At 47.5% G+C, this 17,228-nt stretch overlaps 1 protein-coding gene across 3 annotated transcripts in view; it reads right to left on the bottom strand.

Annotated features, from left to right (window-relative positions):
• The window catches only part of ncam2a (neural cell adhesion molecule 2a), a 659,443-nt gene that overhangs the window by 557,810 nt on the left and 84,405 nt on the right, over positions 1-17,228 (bottom strand). For all 3 annotated transcript variants that reach the window (XM_086007257.1, XM_086007258.1, XM_086007256.1), the window contains one exon: positions 6,497-6,634. In XM_086007257.1, the coding sequence (XP_085863383.1) occupies positions 6,497-6,634 (138 nt within the window). The remainder of the gene's footprint in view (positions 1-6,496; positions 6,635-17,228) is intronic.

Here is a 17,228-nt window from a genome sequence, read left to right as displayed (position 1 = left end):
TTTATGTCCTCTCCTTGGATCTTATGCTATCCCTAATTTCCCTTGTTAGCCACGGTTGAGTCATCTTTTTTGTTTTATTTTTATGCCAAACTGGGATGAACAAATTCTGTAGTTCATCCATTCGGTCTTTGAATGTTTGCCATTGCCTATCCACCATCAACCCTTTGAGTGACATTCCCCAATCAATCCTACCCAACTCGCTCCTCAGACCATCGTAGTTTCCTTTATTTAAATTTAAGACCCTAGTCTCTGAGTCAACTACTTCATTCTCCATCTTAATGAAGAATTCGATCACATTATGATCGCTCCGACCCAAGGGGCCTCGTACAACAAGATTGCTTATTAATCCTTTCTCGTTACATAATACCCAGTCTAAGATGGCCTGATCTCTGGTTGGTTCCTCGACATATTGGTCCAGGAAACCATCCCGTAAGCACTCCAGGAAGTCCTCCTCCACAGTATCACATTGTTTTTTGTGGGAGCTTGCTGTGCGCAAATTGGCTGCTGCGTTTCCCACATTACAACAGTGACTACACTTCAAAAACGACTTCATTGGCTGTGAAACGCTTTGAAAGGTCCGGTAGTCGTGAAAGGCGCTATACAAATGCAAGTCTTTCCTTTTAAGTGCATAATCTCGGCAGACACTTCAGTGCAGTACTGAGGGAAGCGCTGCAATCTCAGAGGTACCGTCTTTCCAATGAGACGTTAAATTGAGGCTTCTTCTGTCCTCTCAGGTGGATGTAAACGATCCTACGACACTATTCAAAGAAGAGCTGGGGCGTTCTCCCTGGTGTCCTCAACAAACATCATTAAAACAGATTATCTGGTCACTTTCACTTTGCTGCTTGTGGGCCCTTGCTGCGCGCAAATTGGCTGCCGCATTTCCTAGATTACAACAATGACCACCAATGTTCCCTTTAGATTTTCTTTGGGCCACGCAGCCTCATAAACGGCCCATTCAAAATTTCGCGCATGCGCAGTTTTTCTATTTAAATGCGGGTGCGGTGACTGCACGGGAGCCCCAGAACGCTACAGGGCACACGCGGCCGCTCAGCTTAAAGGGAACACCGGTAACCAAACTTCAAAAGTACTTCATTGGCTGTAAAGCACTTTGGGATGTCCTGAGGTCGTGAAAGGCGCTGTATCAACTCAAGTCTTACTTTCCTTTTCAATAGCTTTCAAATAAATGAATGCTTCACATGACTGTCCTCCGCCTGCTTGAGGCGTAAACGCGGCAGCCACCTCAAGTACAGTGCCACAGTGGAACTTGAACGCAGGTTCCCTGGAACTATTAGTCCAGACTCTGGATTACTAGTCCAGTAACATTGCCACTACACTACCATACCGTAACAAACCTTTCTTTGCAAAACTGTGAGTTAGGAGCCAGCACAGGTACCCAGGGTCCATCTGGATTGCAGGTAAGAAATCATGGATGTTCTTGTCCCTTGGTCCTATCTTTGACAGGGAGCACTTTCAGCTTCCCAATTCTTTGTGAAATCAAAGTCCTTTCAAAAATATTGAGACGCAGAGCAGAATCAAGCCTTACTTGCAGTGGTTGGGTGGGGGGGAGATAGGGATGGAGGACAACAGTGTCCCAAAGGCACTTTCTCCATTTGGATTATTGGCTATTCATTCACACATGGAAATTAAAATGTAACAATAATTAAACAATAACAACTTGCATTTATCTAATGCCTTTAATGTTGTTGGATACGGCAGACCGATACCCCGGAGAGTTTCGCACCATTTCCAGTCGTCAGACAACCGAAGTGAATCGGTTGCAGGCTAAAAGTAAAAGGCAGTTGGGCCCAAGGCCTCAGCAACTGGCCAAGGTAACAGTGCATTGAAGTCTTGCTATCAGTGCCTCGGACAACACATCGCTCAAAGCTGTCCATATGTGAAGGCAGAGTGTTTCTACTGCAAGAAAACTGGGCATCTTGCGAAGGCGTGCCGACAGAAGAGTAAACCGACTGGCAATGCTAGAAGTAGAAATCACCAGACGCTACATACCATTGAAGAGAAGCAGCAGGACCAGGAGTTTCTGGAGATTCATGTCATCAGGAGCACGAAGGTATCTAACAGCGATTCGCGAGGTATCGTCATCCAAGTAGATGTCGCAGGAACCAGGATACCCATGGAAATCGACACTGGTGCATCCGTGAGCGTAGTACCGGAATCACTATATCGTGACAAGTTGCGTGATTATTGACTAGAGAAATCGAAGGTAGAGCTGCGAGGCTACTCAGGAGAGCAAATCCCTGTAGTAGGAAGTGTCACCATACCAGTGAAATACAAGGATCAGTGTCAGAGCTTGCCTCTCATAGTAGTGGCAGGAGACAAGCCTGCCTTGATAGGTAGAAATTGGTTAGGATCACTGAAGCTGGACTGGAATGAGATTTTTCATGTGGAAGAGAAATTTGCATCGAAAGATGATGTCATCAAGCAATATCCGAAGCTGTTCAGCGAAACGGGCAGTCCGATCCAAGACTTCAAGGGGAGTGACCGAGTGTAGAAGGAGGCAATACCAGTTTACTGCAAGCCACGTCCCGTACCATACGCACTCAAGGAGAAAGTTGAGCAAGAACTCAAAAGACTAGAAACTGAGAACATTATCTCTAAGGTAGATCTGAGTAATTGGGCTACACCCATTGTTGTTGTACCTAAGTCAGATGGTAAGGTAAGGTTGTGTGGTGATTATAAGGTAACCGTAAACCAGGTTCGAGAGTGTAATCTACCCAATACGTTGCCAAATGTGGAAGATTTATTCACAATACTGATAGGTGGCCAGATCTTTTCGAAGTTAGATCTAACAAATGCCTACCCACAACTTGAGCTAGATTAAGAGTCCAAGTCATGCTTGACTATAAATATTCACCGAGGCCTATATCAGTTCAATAGGCTACCATTTGGAATGTCTTCTGCCCCCGACATATTCCAGGGGGTGATGAACCAAATTTTATAAGGGATTGAAGGGGTACATAGTCATTTCAGCACCAAACAGGCAAATCCATGATGAGGTGTTGAATGAAGTGCTCAAATGGCTAGAGATGCACAGAGTAATAGTGACAGCTCACAAGTATGAGTTGTTTCAAAACTCAGTGGAGTACTTAGGGCACAGAGTAGACAAAGATGGTTTATATCCAACCAAGGGCAAGCTGGATGCAATCAGAAATGCCCCCACTCCCAAGAATGTCTCTGAACTTCGATAATTTTTGGGTCTTTTGAATTACTACGGAACGTTTCTCCCACACTTGGCTACATTGTTACATCCACTGAATGAGCTGTTGAGGAAACAGGTCCCTTGGAAGTGGTCAAAAGAATGCGACACAGCATTCAAAGAGTGTAAAAGCCAGTTAGTAGAGAGTACCATGTTAGTTCACTATGATGTATCTAAGGAGATCAAGCTAGCATGTGACACCTCTCCGTATGGAGTTGGGGCAGTGATCTCTCATGTACTAGATAGTGGGGAGGAGAGACCAATTGCTTTTGCTTCACGCACTCTCAGTGCCAGTGAGCGGAATTATGCGCAGATCGAAAGGGAAGCTTTGTCATTGATTTTTGGGGTCAAGAAGTTTCACAAATGCTTGCTTGGTCGTAAGTTTACCATAGTTACTGACCATAACATTCAACGGCATTTCCATCGCTGAATCCACAATCATCAACATCCTGGGGGGTCACCATTGACCAGAAACTTAACTGGACCAGCCACATAAATACTGTGGCAACAAGAGCAGGTCAGAGGCTGGGTATTCTGTGGCGAGTGTCTCACCTCCTGACTCCCCAAAGCCTTTCCACCATCTACAAGGCACAAGTAAGGAGAGTGGTGGATTACTTTCCACTTGCCTGGATGAGTGCAGCTCCAACAACACTCAAGAAGCTCGACACCATCCAGGACAAAGCAGCCCACTTGATTGGCAACCCATCCACCACCTTATACATTCACTCCCTCCACCACCGGCATACCATGGCTGCAGTGTGTACCATCTACAAGATGCACTGCAGCAACTCGCCATGGCCCCATCGGCAGCAACTGCCAAACCCGCGACCTCCACCACCTAGAAGGACAAGGGCAGCAGATGCATGGGAACACCACCACCTCCAAGTTCCCCTCCAAGTCACACACCAACCTTACTTGGAAGTATATTGCCGTTCCTTTATCGTCGCTGGGTCAAAATCCTGGAACTCCCTCCCTAACAGCACTGTGGGATTTCCTTCACGGCTTGGACTGCAGCAGTTCAAGAAGGCGGCTCACCACCACCTTCTCAAAGGCAATTAGGGATGGGCAATAAATGCTGCCCTTGCCAGCGATGCCCAGATCCCATGAACGAATAAAAAAAATGCCCCTGGTATCAATACTCCATCCAAAGGCCCCAGTTCCAAACTTAGCTGCAGCTCGAATGCAGAGATGGGCTTCGATTTTGTTAACGTATACGTATGGCATTGAGTACAGATGATCAGCTGATCACAGTAATGCTGATGCTATGTCCAGGTTGCCATCCCCATCACAAGTTACACCCAATAAGGAAGAAGTGTTCTATTTCTCATACATTGGTGAGCTGCCAGTCACAGCTGAAGAGATTGGTAGGGCAACCAAACGTGACCCAATTGTGTCAAAGGTGTATGATTACATAGCAAATGGATGGCCAAACCAGGTATCAGAGGAAGATATCCATCCATACTTTGTTCATAGGAATGAATTGTCAGTGGATAAAGATTGTATCATGTGGGGAGCAAGAATGGTTATCCAAAATATGTTCAGGTCTAAATTGTTAGGAGATCTTCATGACCAGCACCTAGGAATGTGCTTGACCAAGAGCTTTGCACGCAGTTACTTATGGTGGCCAGGTTTAGATAAAGAGATGGAGTACATAGTCAGTCAGTGTACAACATGTTAATCGGTGAGGAAGAAACCACCATCAGTACCATTACAGCCATGGAAATGGCCTCCCAGAGTGTGGCAAAGGATACATGTAGATTTTGCTGAGCTAGATGGACAGCAATTGTTTAAAGTGATATACAGTCACTCGTAGTGGGTAGAGGTGTTTCCGATGCAGATAATAACAACAAGCAAAACACTAGACAATTTGCGAAGATTGTTTTCTTCATACGGCCTCCCAGAAGAAATTGTGTCTGATAATAGGCCGCAATTTTGTTCAGAAGAGTTCACACAGTTCATGAGCAGAAACAGTGTGAAGCATACCAAAGTTCCACCGTACCACCCTGCTTCAAATGGTGCAGCAGAGCGCACAGTACAAATTGTCAAACGTGCCCCCATCAAGCAAATGTTGGATCCGGATCCAAATCCAAAGAAACATCAGTTGTTGTTGGACCACAAACTGGCAAATTTTTTCATTACCAATCGGAATACTCCTCATAACACCACTGGTATAAAACTAGCAGAGTTTTTTCTCAAACGACAGCCATGAACCAGGTTCTCGTTGTTGAAGGCAAACTTGGCACAGTCCGTAGAAGAGAAACAATCAAGGCAGAAAGAGAGTCATGATAAAAGTAGAATTAGAGAGAGAAGTGTGAAGTTGAACCAGAAGGTTAGAGTGAAGAATCATCACTATAAATGGTTAAAGTGGTTACCAGGAAGAGTAGTGAAGATATGTGGCCCTCGCACATGTTTGGTGAAGATGTTTGATCATGGAAAGGTTAGGTTTGTTCACATTGATCATATCTTACCTACTGATGTGGAAGGAGTTGAAAGCTGCGATGATTCAATTTATTCTGATGAGTCAGATAGCCTTGTTACAAGTAGAGTACTAGTAGCAAATCCTACATCAGACGTACCAGAAACAAGTCCAAGACAAAGTCAGAATTTAAGTCTGAGCCCGAGTCAAGCAGACAAACAGTCTGAAAGTGTAGAGTCCGAATGTAGATCAAGGTCAGCCCTTGGAGAAAAATTCTCCGCAGGCTCAGCCTAGAATGAGTCAAAGTCCTACAACAAGATCTGAAAGTTCTGTTCAAGAAAGAAGGTATCCTCTTCGAAACAGAAAACCAGTGGTTAAGTTTAATCTGTAAATATGGGAAATAAGTTCATATCTTTTGTTTGTGTTACAGAATTCTATAGTAGAATTTGGAAAAATAAAATTGGTTAATTTTGAGAAATGTATACCAAGATTTGCGTATACTATGCAAGTCATGTACAATGATTACTTGCTATGATTAACTTCTTCAATAAGGAGGGAGAAGTTTAATAGAGCCACCTGGTGGACTACTGATGCATATAATAATAAAGCCATATGCAGTACAGTTCTTACCAGAAGCCATATTGTGCTGTTGTATATATATGCTATGTCTCAAGATACCACACAGGATAGGTTATCTTCCTAATTCAGAAGACACATTCTCTATCACTGTAACATCACTAAATGTACTTAATATTAAAAATTCAACAAGCTGGTTGACTGGTTTGTACATGAGTAACTCGCAATTAAACAGCATACGATACCCGGGTGAAAAAAAAATGTATATCGCAATTAAGTTTTCTTACCATTGACAATTACAGTGATATCTCGAAAATCAATTTCTCCCCGTGCTTCCACTCGTCCCTCGCACCTGTAAACACCTTCGTTCTTCTTACTAATGCGTCGGATCTTCAAGTTGTTGTTAGCAACCATCAGAAACTGGCCTGGGGAACAAAAAAAAAGAAAATATGAAAGGTTTCAAAGACGCAATTGGAAGCAAACAATGTATGGAAGAGGATGAGGCATTGTTCCAAAAATCTTTAGTAAGACAGACCCATCAGGTCTTACTTCCGTTCCATGTAAAATGATAGAATCAATTATCAGGAGCAAACATGAAGATTATGTGTATTATGGGAAGGAACCAGCATGAAATAAGTGGCTTTCTTCCTCTTGTAACCTTTTTGACACTTTGAAGTGTGACACTTAAAGTGTGACGGCCCCTCTTAAAAACCTTATAGATATCAGCAGATCTCCTATGGTATCGCCCATGGGTTGTCTCAGTTTTTGGGGTGTGGTTGTGACACTTAAATGCTAATGTGGACTTTGTCTTTACTGGACTGATTTCTGGGATTGGGGGGCGGGGGATTGTCCTATGAGGAGAGATTGAGTAGACTAGGCCTATATTCCAAAAAGAAAACACTGCAGATGCTGGAAATCTGAAATAAAAACAGAAAATGCTGGAGAAACTCAGCAGGTCAGGCAGCATCTGTGAAGAGAGAAACAGAGTTAACGTTTCAGGTCGATGACCTTTCAGCGGAACTGGAAAAAAGCAGGAAATGGAACAGATTTTTAAGCAAGTTTAGGGGCTGGGAAAGGGGGGAGGGGAGGAAAGAACAAAAGGGAAGGTCTGTGATAGGATAGAAGGCAGGAGAGGTTAAGAGACATTAAGAGATATTTAAGGCAAAAGGAGATGGTAATGGGACAGGTTAAGAAACAAAGGATGGCTCGAGATGAAGTGTAAATTGCGCTGCCATGTGGGAGAGAGGAAAAGACACAAACAAAAGGTGTGGATAAAAAATATATATATGATAGGGGCTGAGTTTATGATCTGAAATTGTTGAACTCTATGTTGAGTCCAGAAGGCTGTAAAGTGTCTAATTGAAAGATGAGGTGCTGTTCCTCGAGCTTACGCTGAGCTTCAGTGGAACAGTGTAGGAGGCCGAGGACGGTGAGGTCTGAGTGGGAGTGGAGCGGAGAATTAAAGTGACAGGCGGCCGGAAGCTCGGGGTTCCCCTTGCGGGCTGAACGGAGGTCAATATAAAGAGTTGGTGTAGGGGGGAGGGTTTTACTTTCCTGGATCACTGGGCCTGCTTCTGGGAAAGGTGGGACTTGTACAAGTCGGACGGGTTGCACCTGAACCAGAGCGGGACAAATATCCTTGCGGGGAGGTTTGCTAGCACTGTCGGGGGGGGTTTAAACTAACTTGGCAGGGGGATGGGATACAGAGGGAAGCTGAAATAGGGGGGGATGTGCTGCCAATTATGGAGGAAAAAACAAGTCAGCTTGGTAGACAGGGCAAATATATAAGGGCAAGGCTGGATGGCATCTATTTTAATGCAAGGAGTCTTGCAAATAAGGTGGATGAACTGAAGGTGTTGATAAACACATGGGAGTATGATATTGTTGCTATCACGGAGACATGGTTGAGGGAGGGGCAAGACTGGCAGCTCAATATTCCGGGGTACAGAATCTTCAGGCGAGACAGAGGGGGAGGTATAAGAGGAGGGGGTGTCGCAATATTAATTAAGGAGTCAATTACTGCAGTAAGGAGGGATGATATATTAGCAGGGTCCTCTAATGAGGCCATATGGGTGGAGCTTAAAAACAAAAAGGGGGCAAGCACTTTGCTGGGAGTGTACTATAGGCCTCCAAACAGTCAGGGGGAAATAGAGGAACAGATATGTAGGCAAATCTCAGAGAAATGTGCAAATAATAGGGTAATAATAATGGGGGATTTCAACTTCCCCAATATTAACTGGGATAGTCAAAGTGTGAAAGGCTCAGAGGGTGTAGAATTCTTAAAGTGCATCCAGGAGAGCTTTTTGAGCCAGCATGTAGAAAGTCCTACAAGAGAGGGGGCGGTACTGGACCTAATTCTAGGGAATGTGGCCGGCCAAGTGGAAAAAGTGCTAGTAGGTGAGCACTTTGGTGATAGTGACCATAATATGGTAAGATTTAAGGTGGTCATGGAAAAGGACAGGGATGGGCCGGAAATAAAGGTTCTAAATTGGGGGAAGGCCGATTTTAATAGGATAAGGCAGGATCTGGCCAAAATGGACTGGGATCAGCTACTTGTAGGAAAATCCGCATCGGAGCAATGGGAGGCTTTCAGAAGGGAGATTGAGATCATACAAGGGCAACATGTTCCCATAAATGTCAAGAGTGGTTCCAAAAACCACAGGGAACCGTGGATGTCAGGGGATATACGGGAATGGATTAGGAAAAAAAGGAGGGCTTTTGGTAGATACAAAAGGCTAAAGACGGAGGAAGCCCTAGAGGAGTACAAAAAGTGCAGGGGGATACTTAAAAAAGAAATTAGGAGATCAAGGAGGGGCCATGAAATAACACTGGCGAGCAAAATAAAGGAAAATCCGAAGATGTTTTATAAGTATATTAAGGGTAAAAGGATAACTAGGGAAAAAATAGGGCCCATTAGGGACAAAAGTGGCAATCTGTGTGTGGAGCCGGAAGATGTAGGAGGGGTTCTAAATGAATTTTTTGCATCTGTTTTCACTATGGAGAAGGACGATGTAGACATAGAAATAGGGCGGGGGGACTGTGATATGCTCGAACATATTAACATCGAGAGGGAGGAGGTATTGGCGGTTTTAGCTGGCCTAAAAATGGATAAATCCCCAGGCCCGGATGAAATGTACCCCAGGCTGCTGTGTGAGGCAAAGGAGGAGATTGCGGGGGCTCTAACACATATATTCAGGACCTCTCTGGCCACAGGGGATGTGCCAGAGGACTGGAGAACCGCTAATGTAGTACCATTATTCAAGAAGGGTAGTAGGGAAAAACCGGGGAACTACAGGCCAGTGAGCCTAACATCAGTGGTAGGAAAATTACTGGAAAAAATCCTGAGGGACAAAATTTGTCTCCACTTGGAGAGGCAAGGATTAATCAGGGATAGTCAACATGGCTTTGTCAAGGGAAGATCATGTCTGACTAATTTGATTGAATTTTTTGAGGGGGTGACTAGGTGTGTGGATGAGGGTAACGCAGTGGATGTGGTATACATGGATTTCAGTAAGGCCTTCGATAAAGTCCCGCACAGGAGACTGGTCAAGAAGGTAAGAGCCCATGGAATCCAGGGTGCCTTGGCACATTGGATACAAAACTGGCTTAGTGGCAGAAGGCAGAGGGTGATGGTCGAAGGTTGTTTTTGTGACTGGAAACCTGTGGCCAGTGGGGTACCACAGGGATCGGTGCTGGGTCCCTTGCTGTTTGTGGTCTACATTAATGACTTGGATATGAATGTAAAGGGTATGATCAGTAAATTCGCGGATGATACTAAAATTGGTAGGGTAGTAAATAGCGAGGAGGGTAGCCTCAGTCTGCAGAACGATATAGATGGGTTGGTCAGATGGGCGGAACAGTGGCAAATGGAATTTAACCCGGAAAAGTGCGAGGTGATGCACTTTGGGGGGTCTAACAAGGCAAGGGAATACACAATGAAGGGAAAGACCCTAGGCAAGACGGAGGGTCAGAGGGATCTGGGTGTGCAGGTACACAGATCCCTGAAGGCGGCGGAACAGGTGGATAAGGTGGTAAAAAAGGCATATGGGATACTTGCCTTCATTAGCCGAGGCATTGAATATAAGAGCAAGGAGGTTATGATGGAGCTGTATAAAACACTGGTTAGGCCACAGCTGGAATACTGTGTGCAGTTCTGGTCGCCACACTACAGGAAAGATGTGATCGCGTTAGAGAGGGTGCAGAGGAGGTTCACCAGGATGTTACCAGGGCTGGAGCGCTTCAGCTATGAAGAGAGACTGGGCAGATTGGGTTTGTTTTCCTTGGAGCAGAGGAGGCTGAGGGGGGACATGATTGAGGTGTACAAAATTGTGAGGGGCATAGATAGGATGGATGCTGAGGAGCTTTTCCCCTTAGTAGAGGGGTCAATAACTAGGGGGCATAGATTCAAGGTAAAGGGCGGGAGGTTTAGAGGGGATTTGAGAAAGAACTTTTTCACCCAGAGGGTGGTTGGAGTCTGGAACTCACTGCCTGAAAGGGTTGTGGAGGCAGAAACCCTCACAACATTTAAGAAGCATTTGGATGAGCATTTGAAATGCCATAGCATACAAGGCTACGGGCCAAATGCTGGAATATGGGATTAGATTAGACAGGGCTTGATGGCCGGCATGGACACGATGGGCCGAAGGGCCTCTATCCATGCTGTATTACTCTATGACTCTATGACTCTATATTCCCTTGAGTTTATAAGAATGAGGGGTGATATCATCGAAACGTATACATTTCTTAAGGGTCTTGACAGGGTAGATGCAGGGAGGATGTTTCCCCTGGCTGGGGAGTCTAGAACCAGGGGTCACAGTCTCAGAGTAAGGGGTCAGCCATTTAGGACTGAGATGAGGAGAAATTTCTTCACTCAGAGGGTGGTGACTCTTTGGAATTCTCTACCCCAGAGGGCTGAGGAGGCTCAGTCGTTGAGTATATTCAAGACAGAGATCGATAGATTTCTGAATATTAAGGGAACCCAGGGATATGGGGATAGTGCAGCAAAGTGGAGATGAGGTAGAAGATCAGCCATGATCTTATTGAATGGCGGAGCAGACTCGAGGGGCCAAATGGCTGACTCCTGCTCCTATTTCTTATGTTCTTAAGGCTGCTGCTCCATACAGGCAATTACACGTAATTATAGCTACTTCTAAACTGTTGAAGGCCATCAGAGGGCAGTGCTAACTGTGAATCTCAGGCTCCAAGTCAATGCTTGGCTGACTTTCTTTTTTCTCTTTCAAAAGATTGTTTTGTATCATTTGCCCGACTGCTTTATTAATGCTGATAAACGTTAGGCAAACATTTTTTTTTAAAGTACAGCCGACCAGCAGCTCGGAGCCTGCCTGCCTCAGCCTTCGAGCGGGCCCTGATGTGCGTGGCCAAAACAGGCAGAAGCTTCCTCAATATATTTAAAATTGGGGCCCTCAACCATTTGTAGGACCGGGATGCAATGTTTGCTGTTCAACCAGGTGAAGCGCACTCATCCCGGCCCAACAAAAGTCTTCCCACTTGCCGCTGGTCGCTCAGAGTCATTCCCCCTCCTCCAGCAGCCCCCACCCCGGGGATTAGCCCCTCCCCTCCACCACCACCCCCCCACCCTGGGGATTACCCCCTCTCCTCTCCACCCCCACCCCGGGGATTACCCCCTCCCCTCCCCCACCTCCCACCCCGGGGATTAGACCCTCCCCTCCCCTCCCCCCCTAACCCCGGGGATTACCCCCTCCCCACCCCCACCACCTCCCACCCCGGGGATTAGCCCCTCCCCTCCCCCCCCCCAACCCCGGGGATTACCCCCTCCCCTCCCCCACCACCTCCCACCCCGGGGATTACCCCCTCCCCTCCCCCACCACCTCCCACCCCGGGGATTATCCCCTCCCCTCCACCACCCCCCCCACCCCGGGGATTACCCCCCTCCCCTCCCCCAACACCTCCCACCCTGGGGATTAGCCCCTCCCCTCCCCTCCCCCCTCCCCCCCCAACCCCGGGGATTACCCCCTCCCCACCCCCACCACCCCGGGGATTAGCCCCTCCCCTCCCCTCCCCACCCAACCCCGGGGATTACCCCCTCCCCTCCCCCTCCCCCCACACCCCAGGGATTACCCCCTTCCCTCCCCTCCCCCCACCCCACCCCGGGGATTACCGCCTCCCCTCCCCCACCCCCCATCCCGGGGATTACCCCCTCCCCTCCTCCAGCACCCCCCACCCCGGGGATTACCCCCTCCCCTTCCCCACCACCCCCACCCCGGGTATTAGCCCCTCCCCTCCCCCACCCCCCACCCCAGGGATTACCCCCTGCCCTCCTCCAGCACCCCCCACCCCAGGGATTACCCCCTCCCCTCCCCCCCACCCCAGGATTACCCCCTCCCCTCCCCCCTCCCAGCCCAGGGATTACCCCCTCCCCTCGCGCCCCCCCCCCCACTCCTTCAAAGCCTTACTTCCAGTTCAGCTTTGCGGAGGAGCCATCCGATTCCCCGCACCCACCCTCCTCCCTCCTCCCCCTCCCCACCCCCCGAAATAGGTGAGCCTCCTGTCAGTGTTCATTAAGTGCCAGCAGCCTGCCAATCAAATTTAAATGAGGCCCGACAATGAAAATGGTTCCAGCATCTCGCTGGTGCCATTGGGCGGGAGGTGCGATCGCTCCTATCACTTCCCACGCAATCTGCACTGTGGATGAAAAGACCTGAACCGCCCCTCCCACCACCACACCACCCCAAAGCCCCCGCCCTGATATCCACCTCCCCAAATCAACTATGATGTTGCTCGGGGCAAGACGAATGATCAGCTCCTTTATAAGGACAACAGTATTATATAGTCCCTCGGTCACTGGATGGCGTAACCTGTGTGAACACTTTACCAATGTCCGGGATCATTTCACTAATTAGTTCAATAGGGAATTCAGAAGAAACTTCTTTACCCAGAGAATGGTGAGGATGTGGAACTCGCTGCCACAGGGAGTGGTTTGAGGCTCATCTGCCATTGAAACTTCCTCCGTGTCTTTGTTACCTCTGGACTTGACTATTCCAATACTCTCCTGGCCGGCCTTCCATCTTCCACCTCTGATAAATGAGCTCATCCAAAACTCTGCTCCCCGTGACCTAACTTGCACCAAGTCCCGTTCACCCATCACCCCTGTGCTTGTTGACCTACATTGGCTCCCGGTCCGGCAACACCTCGATTTCAAAATTCTCATCCTTGCTTTCAAACCCCTCCATGGCCTCGCCCTTCCCCATCTCTGTAACCTCCTCCGGCCCCACAACCCCTCATAGATCTCTGCGCTCCTCCAATTCTGGCCTCTTGCGCCTCCCCGATTTTAATCGCTCTGCCATTGGTGGCCGTGCCTTCAGCTGCCTGGGCCCTAAGCTCTGGAATTCCCTCCCTAAATCTCTCCGCCTCTCTACCTCTCTTTCTTCCTTTAAGAAGCTCCTTAAAACCTACCTCTCACCTGCCCTAATATCTCCTTATATGGCTCGGTGCCAAATTATGTTTGTTAATGCTCCTGTGGAGCACGTTGGGACGTTTTACTACATTTAAAGGCGCTATATAAATGCAAGTTGTTATTTTTGCTGTTATTGAAGAGCAAAGGTCCATTTAAGGGGAAGCTAGATGAGTGCATGAGGGAGAAAGGAATAGAGGGTTACACTGATTGGGTTAGTTGAAGAGGGGCGGGAGGAGGCTTGTGTGGAGCATGAACACTGGCATGGACCAGTTCGGCCGAATGGCCTGTTTCTGTGCTATACATGTTCTACGTAAGTCTATGCGATTATACCACTAAATGTATCATTCTGCTACTAAGGTGAAGCTGCAACCTCTTAAGGTCATTGTCAGGTAAACACGGCCTCAGATCAATTGGAGATTTATTGTTGTTTGGTTAAGGGACTTTTCAGATTGGATAGTACCTGTCAGTTTCAGGTCGTAGGTCAATAGTACCCAGCATTTCAAGGTTGGCTTACACACATAACAAAGTGTGACAGCTGGAGTGTGCCATCTGGAGGATAATGTGCACGCACTAGTCACACTTACTATTTTTAATGTAGTTTAGATAGCTTAGCTTAAGTGCAATTATCAACATCGCATTTTAACAAAAGTATGGTAAATAAGCTTGGTGACAACACTGATCATGCCAAGTTTAATTATGAGCAGCTTCTGTTGCAATACCCTGTGACTGGCAGTAGTATATTGTTTCATACATAACAATTTGCCTGATTTAAATTGCCTCATTTAACTTGATGCAGAGTGGAGACTGCTAACACAAGGCTGATTATGTGTATTATTGAGAATGCTTTCAACACAGTGGATCAGACCAATCTTCAAAATGGCACGATCCTTTTTAAAAAATTAATTTATAGATAAAAGTGAAAGGCCACGAACAACGCATTGGCTTACTAATTTAAAAAAAAGAATTTTTTCAAAAGGTGAGGTGAATCGGAAAGCAATGATTAAGTGATGACATCCACAGGTTTTAAAAGCCAGATGGTTGTATAAGGAAGAAAGAACTTGCATTTAAATAGCGCCTTTCATAGAGTAATAAGAAGGCGCTAACAGGGCGCGAAGCAATTAGCGCCTGGGCGCGGCGCGCCAACGCCTCCCGCGAAATTCAGCGGGAGGTTAGCGGCGGCGGTAACAGTTAGCGCCCTGTGGCGCTGCGCCGCCGGTGATGAGGTCATCGCAGTGTGCAGCGCCCCGCTCACGCCCTGGCCACGATCTTTGGTAGCGCCCCCTGACTTACCGCCGGACGCTATGTCCGACAGGGTCAGGGGGGGCCTACCTGTGGCCGGAGCGACGCAAATTAAACGGGAGGTGCCGGGCGGCCATTTTTGTTGCTGGCCACCTGCCAGCACCTGCCCCCGCTGCTGTCCCCGGCCTCCTGACCCGCCCCCCCACGGGGTTCCGGCTGCGCTCCGTCAGCCTGGCACTTCTCTTGAGTGCCGGACTCTTTAGCCAGCACTCCGATCCCTGGTGGCCCAGCTGGGCCCCGGGTCGCGCTGCACTAGGCCCCTCCCCTTTAGGAAGGGGAGGAAGGCCTGCAGTACCGTGGCGCAACGTGCCACAGCGCCATGCTCTGCGGCACATAGCGCCGTGATATTCCCTTGCAGCGCCCCAAGAGGGAGGTGGGTCGCTTCCAGTAGCACCCCGCCTCCCTCTTGGGGCGCTACCAGTGAATTTCGGGTGCGGGGGCGCTAATATTTTAGGGGCTCTAAAAGTAGCGCTTCGGCGAAGTTAGCGCCTTAAAGAGGGCACGACCCAATTTTTCCCCCATAGAGTCATATCGGCACAGAAGGAGGCCATTCAGCCCATCGAGTCCACGCCGGCTCTCTGTAGAGCAATCCAGTCAGTCCCATTCCCCCGCTCTATCCCCATAGCCCTGCAAGTTTATTTCCCTCAAGTGCCTATCCAGTCTCCCCTTGAAAACATTGAGTGTCTCCGCTTCCACCACTTCCGTCGGCAGCGAATTCCAGGTCATCACCACTCGCTGCGTAAAAAAGTTTTTCCTCACATCCCCCCTGTATCTCTTGCCCAAAACCTTAAATCTGTGTCCCCTAGTCCTTGTACCATCAACTAGTGGGAACAGCCTTTCCCTGTCTGGCCTACCCAAACCCGTCATAATCTTGTACACCTCGATCAAATCACCCCTCAACCTCCTTTGCTCTCATGAAAACAAATCCAGCTTCTCCAACCTGTCCTTGTAGCTAAGATCTCCCATCCCCGGAACCATTCTGGTAAATCTCCTCTGCACCCTCTCAAGGGCCTTCACATCCTTCCTAAAGTGTGGTGACCAGAACTGGATGCAATACTCCAGTTGTGGCCTAACCAGTGCTTTATAAAGGTTCAGCATAACTTCTCTACTTTTGTACTCAATACCTCTATTTATGAAATCCAAGATCCCATATGCTTTGCTAACCACTCTCTCAATATGTCCTGCCACCTTCAGGGACCTATGCACATTAACTCCCAGGTCCCTCTGTCCCTGCACACTCTTTAAAACTGTGCCATTAAGTGTATATTGCCTCTCCCTGTTCCTTCTGCCAAAATGCATCACCTCACACTTCTCCGTATTAAATTCCATCTGCCACTTGTCTGCCCATTCTGCTAGCCTTTCAATGTCCTGTTGCAGTCGATTGGTATCATCCTCACTGTTTGCCACACCCCCTCAAGTTTGGTGTCATCGGCAAATTTAGAAATTGTACTTTGTATTCTAATATCCAGGTCATTTATATATATCAAAAAAGCAGTGGCCCCAGCACTGACCCTTGGGGAACACCACTATCTACCATCCCCCAGTCTGAAAAACAGCCATTTACCACAACTCGCTGTTTCCTGTCCTTAAGCCAATTCCTTATCCAAGCTGTCACTGACCCACCTATTATATTAGCCTCAATTTTGTTAACCAGCCTTCTAGGTGGTACTTCGTCAAACAACTTCTGAAAGACAACATCCACTGCATTCCCTTCATCAATCCTCCTTGTTACTTCATCAAAGAATTCAACTTGATTCAATTTCACAACCTCAGGACATCCCAATGCGCTTCACAGCCAATGGCGAACTTTTGAAGTGTAGTCACTGTTGTAATGTAGGAAATGCAGCAACCAATTTTACACACAGCAAGCTCCCACAAACAGCAATGTGATAATGACCAGGTAATCTGTTAATAGGAGTTGGTTGAGGGATAAAAATTGGCCCAGGACACCGGGGAGAACTCCCCTGCTCTTCTTTGAAATAATGCCGCGGGATCTTTTACAACCAGCTGAGAGGAAGGAAGGAGGAAGCAAGGACTAATGGGTTTGGAGTTTCCTCCGCATTTACTGACCAGATACGTACGTAATCTGGGTGCAAACTAATCATGTGGCTTAAATTTTGGGCGTAAGTGAGATGCACCTTTGGAAGTTTTACTGTGGTAAAACTGCTGTATAAATGTTGTTGTTGGAGAAGGAACAAGAAAGGAATGTTCACAGGAACCCAGATCATAACCATATCAATAAAACAGAGAAAGGCTAGAAAAAAGTGTAACAGTTAGCAACTGGA

Source organism: Somniosus microcephalus, chromosome 14 (assembly GCF_052327205.1).
Source record: "Somniosus microcephalus isolate GS21.2 chromosome 14, FLI_Smic_1.0, whole genome shotgun sequence".
NCBI lineage: Eukaryota > Metazoa > Chordata > Chondrichthyes > Squaliformes > Somniosidae > Somniosus > Somniosus microcephalus.
This window is presented reverse-complemented; position numbering and strand designations above follow the sequence as displayed.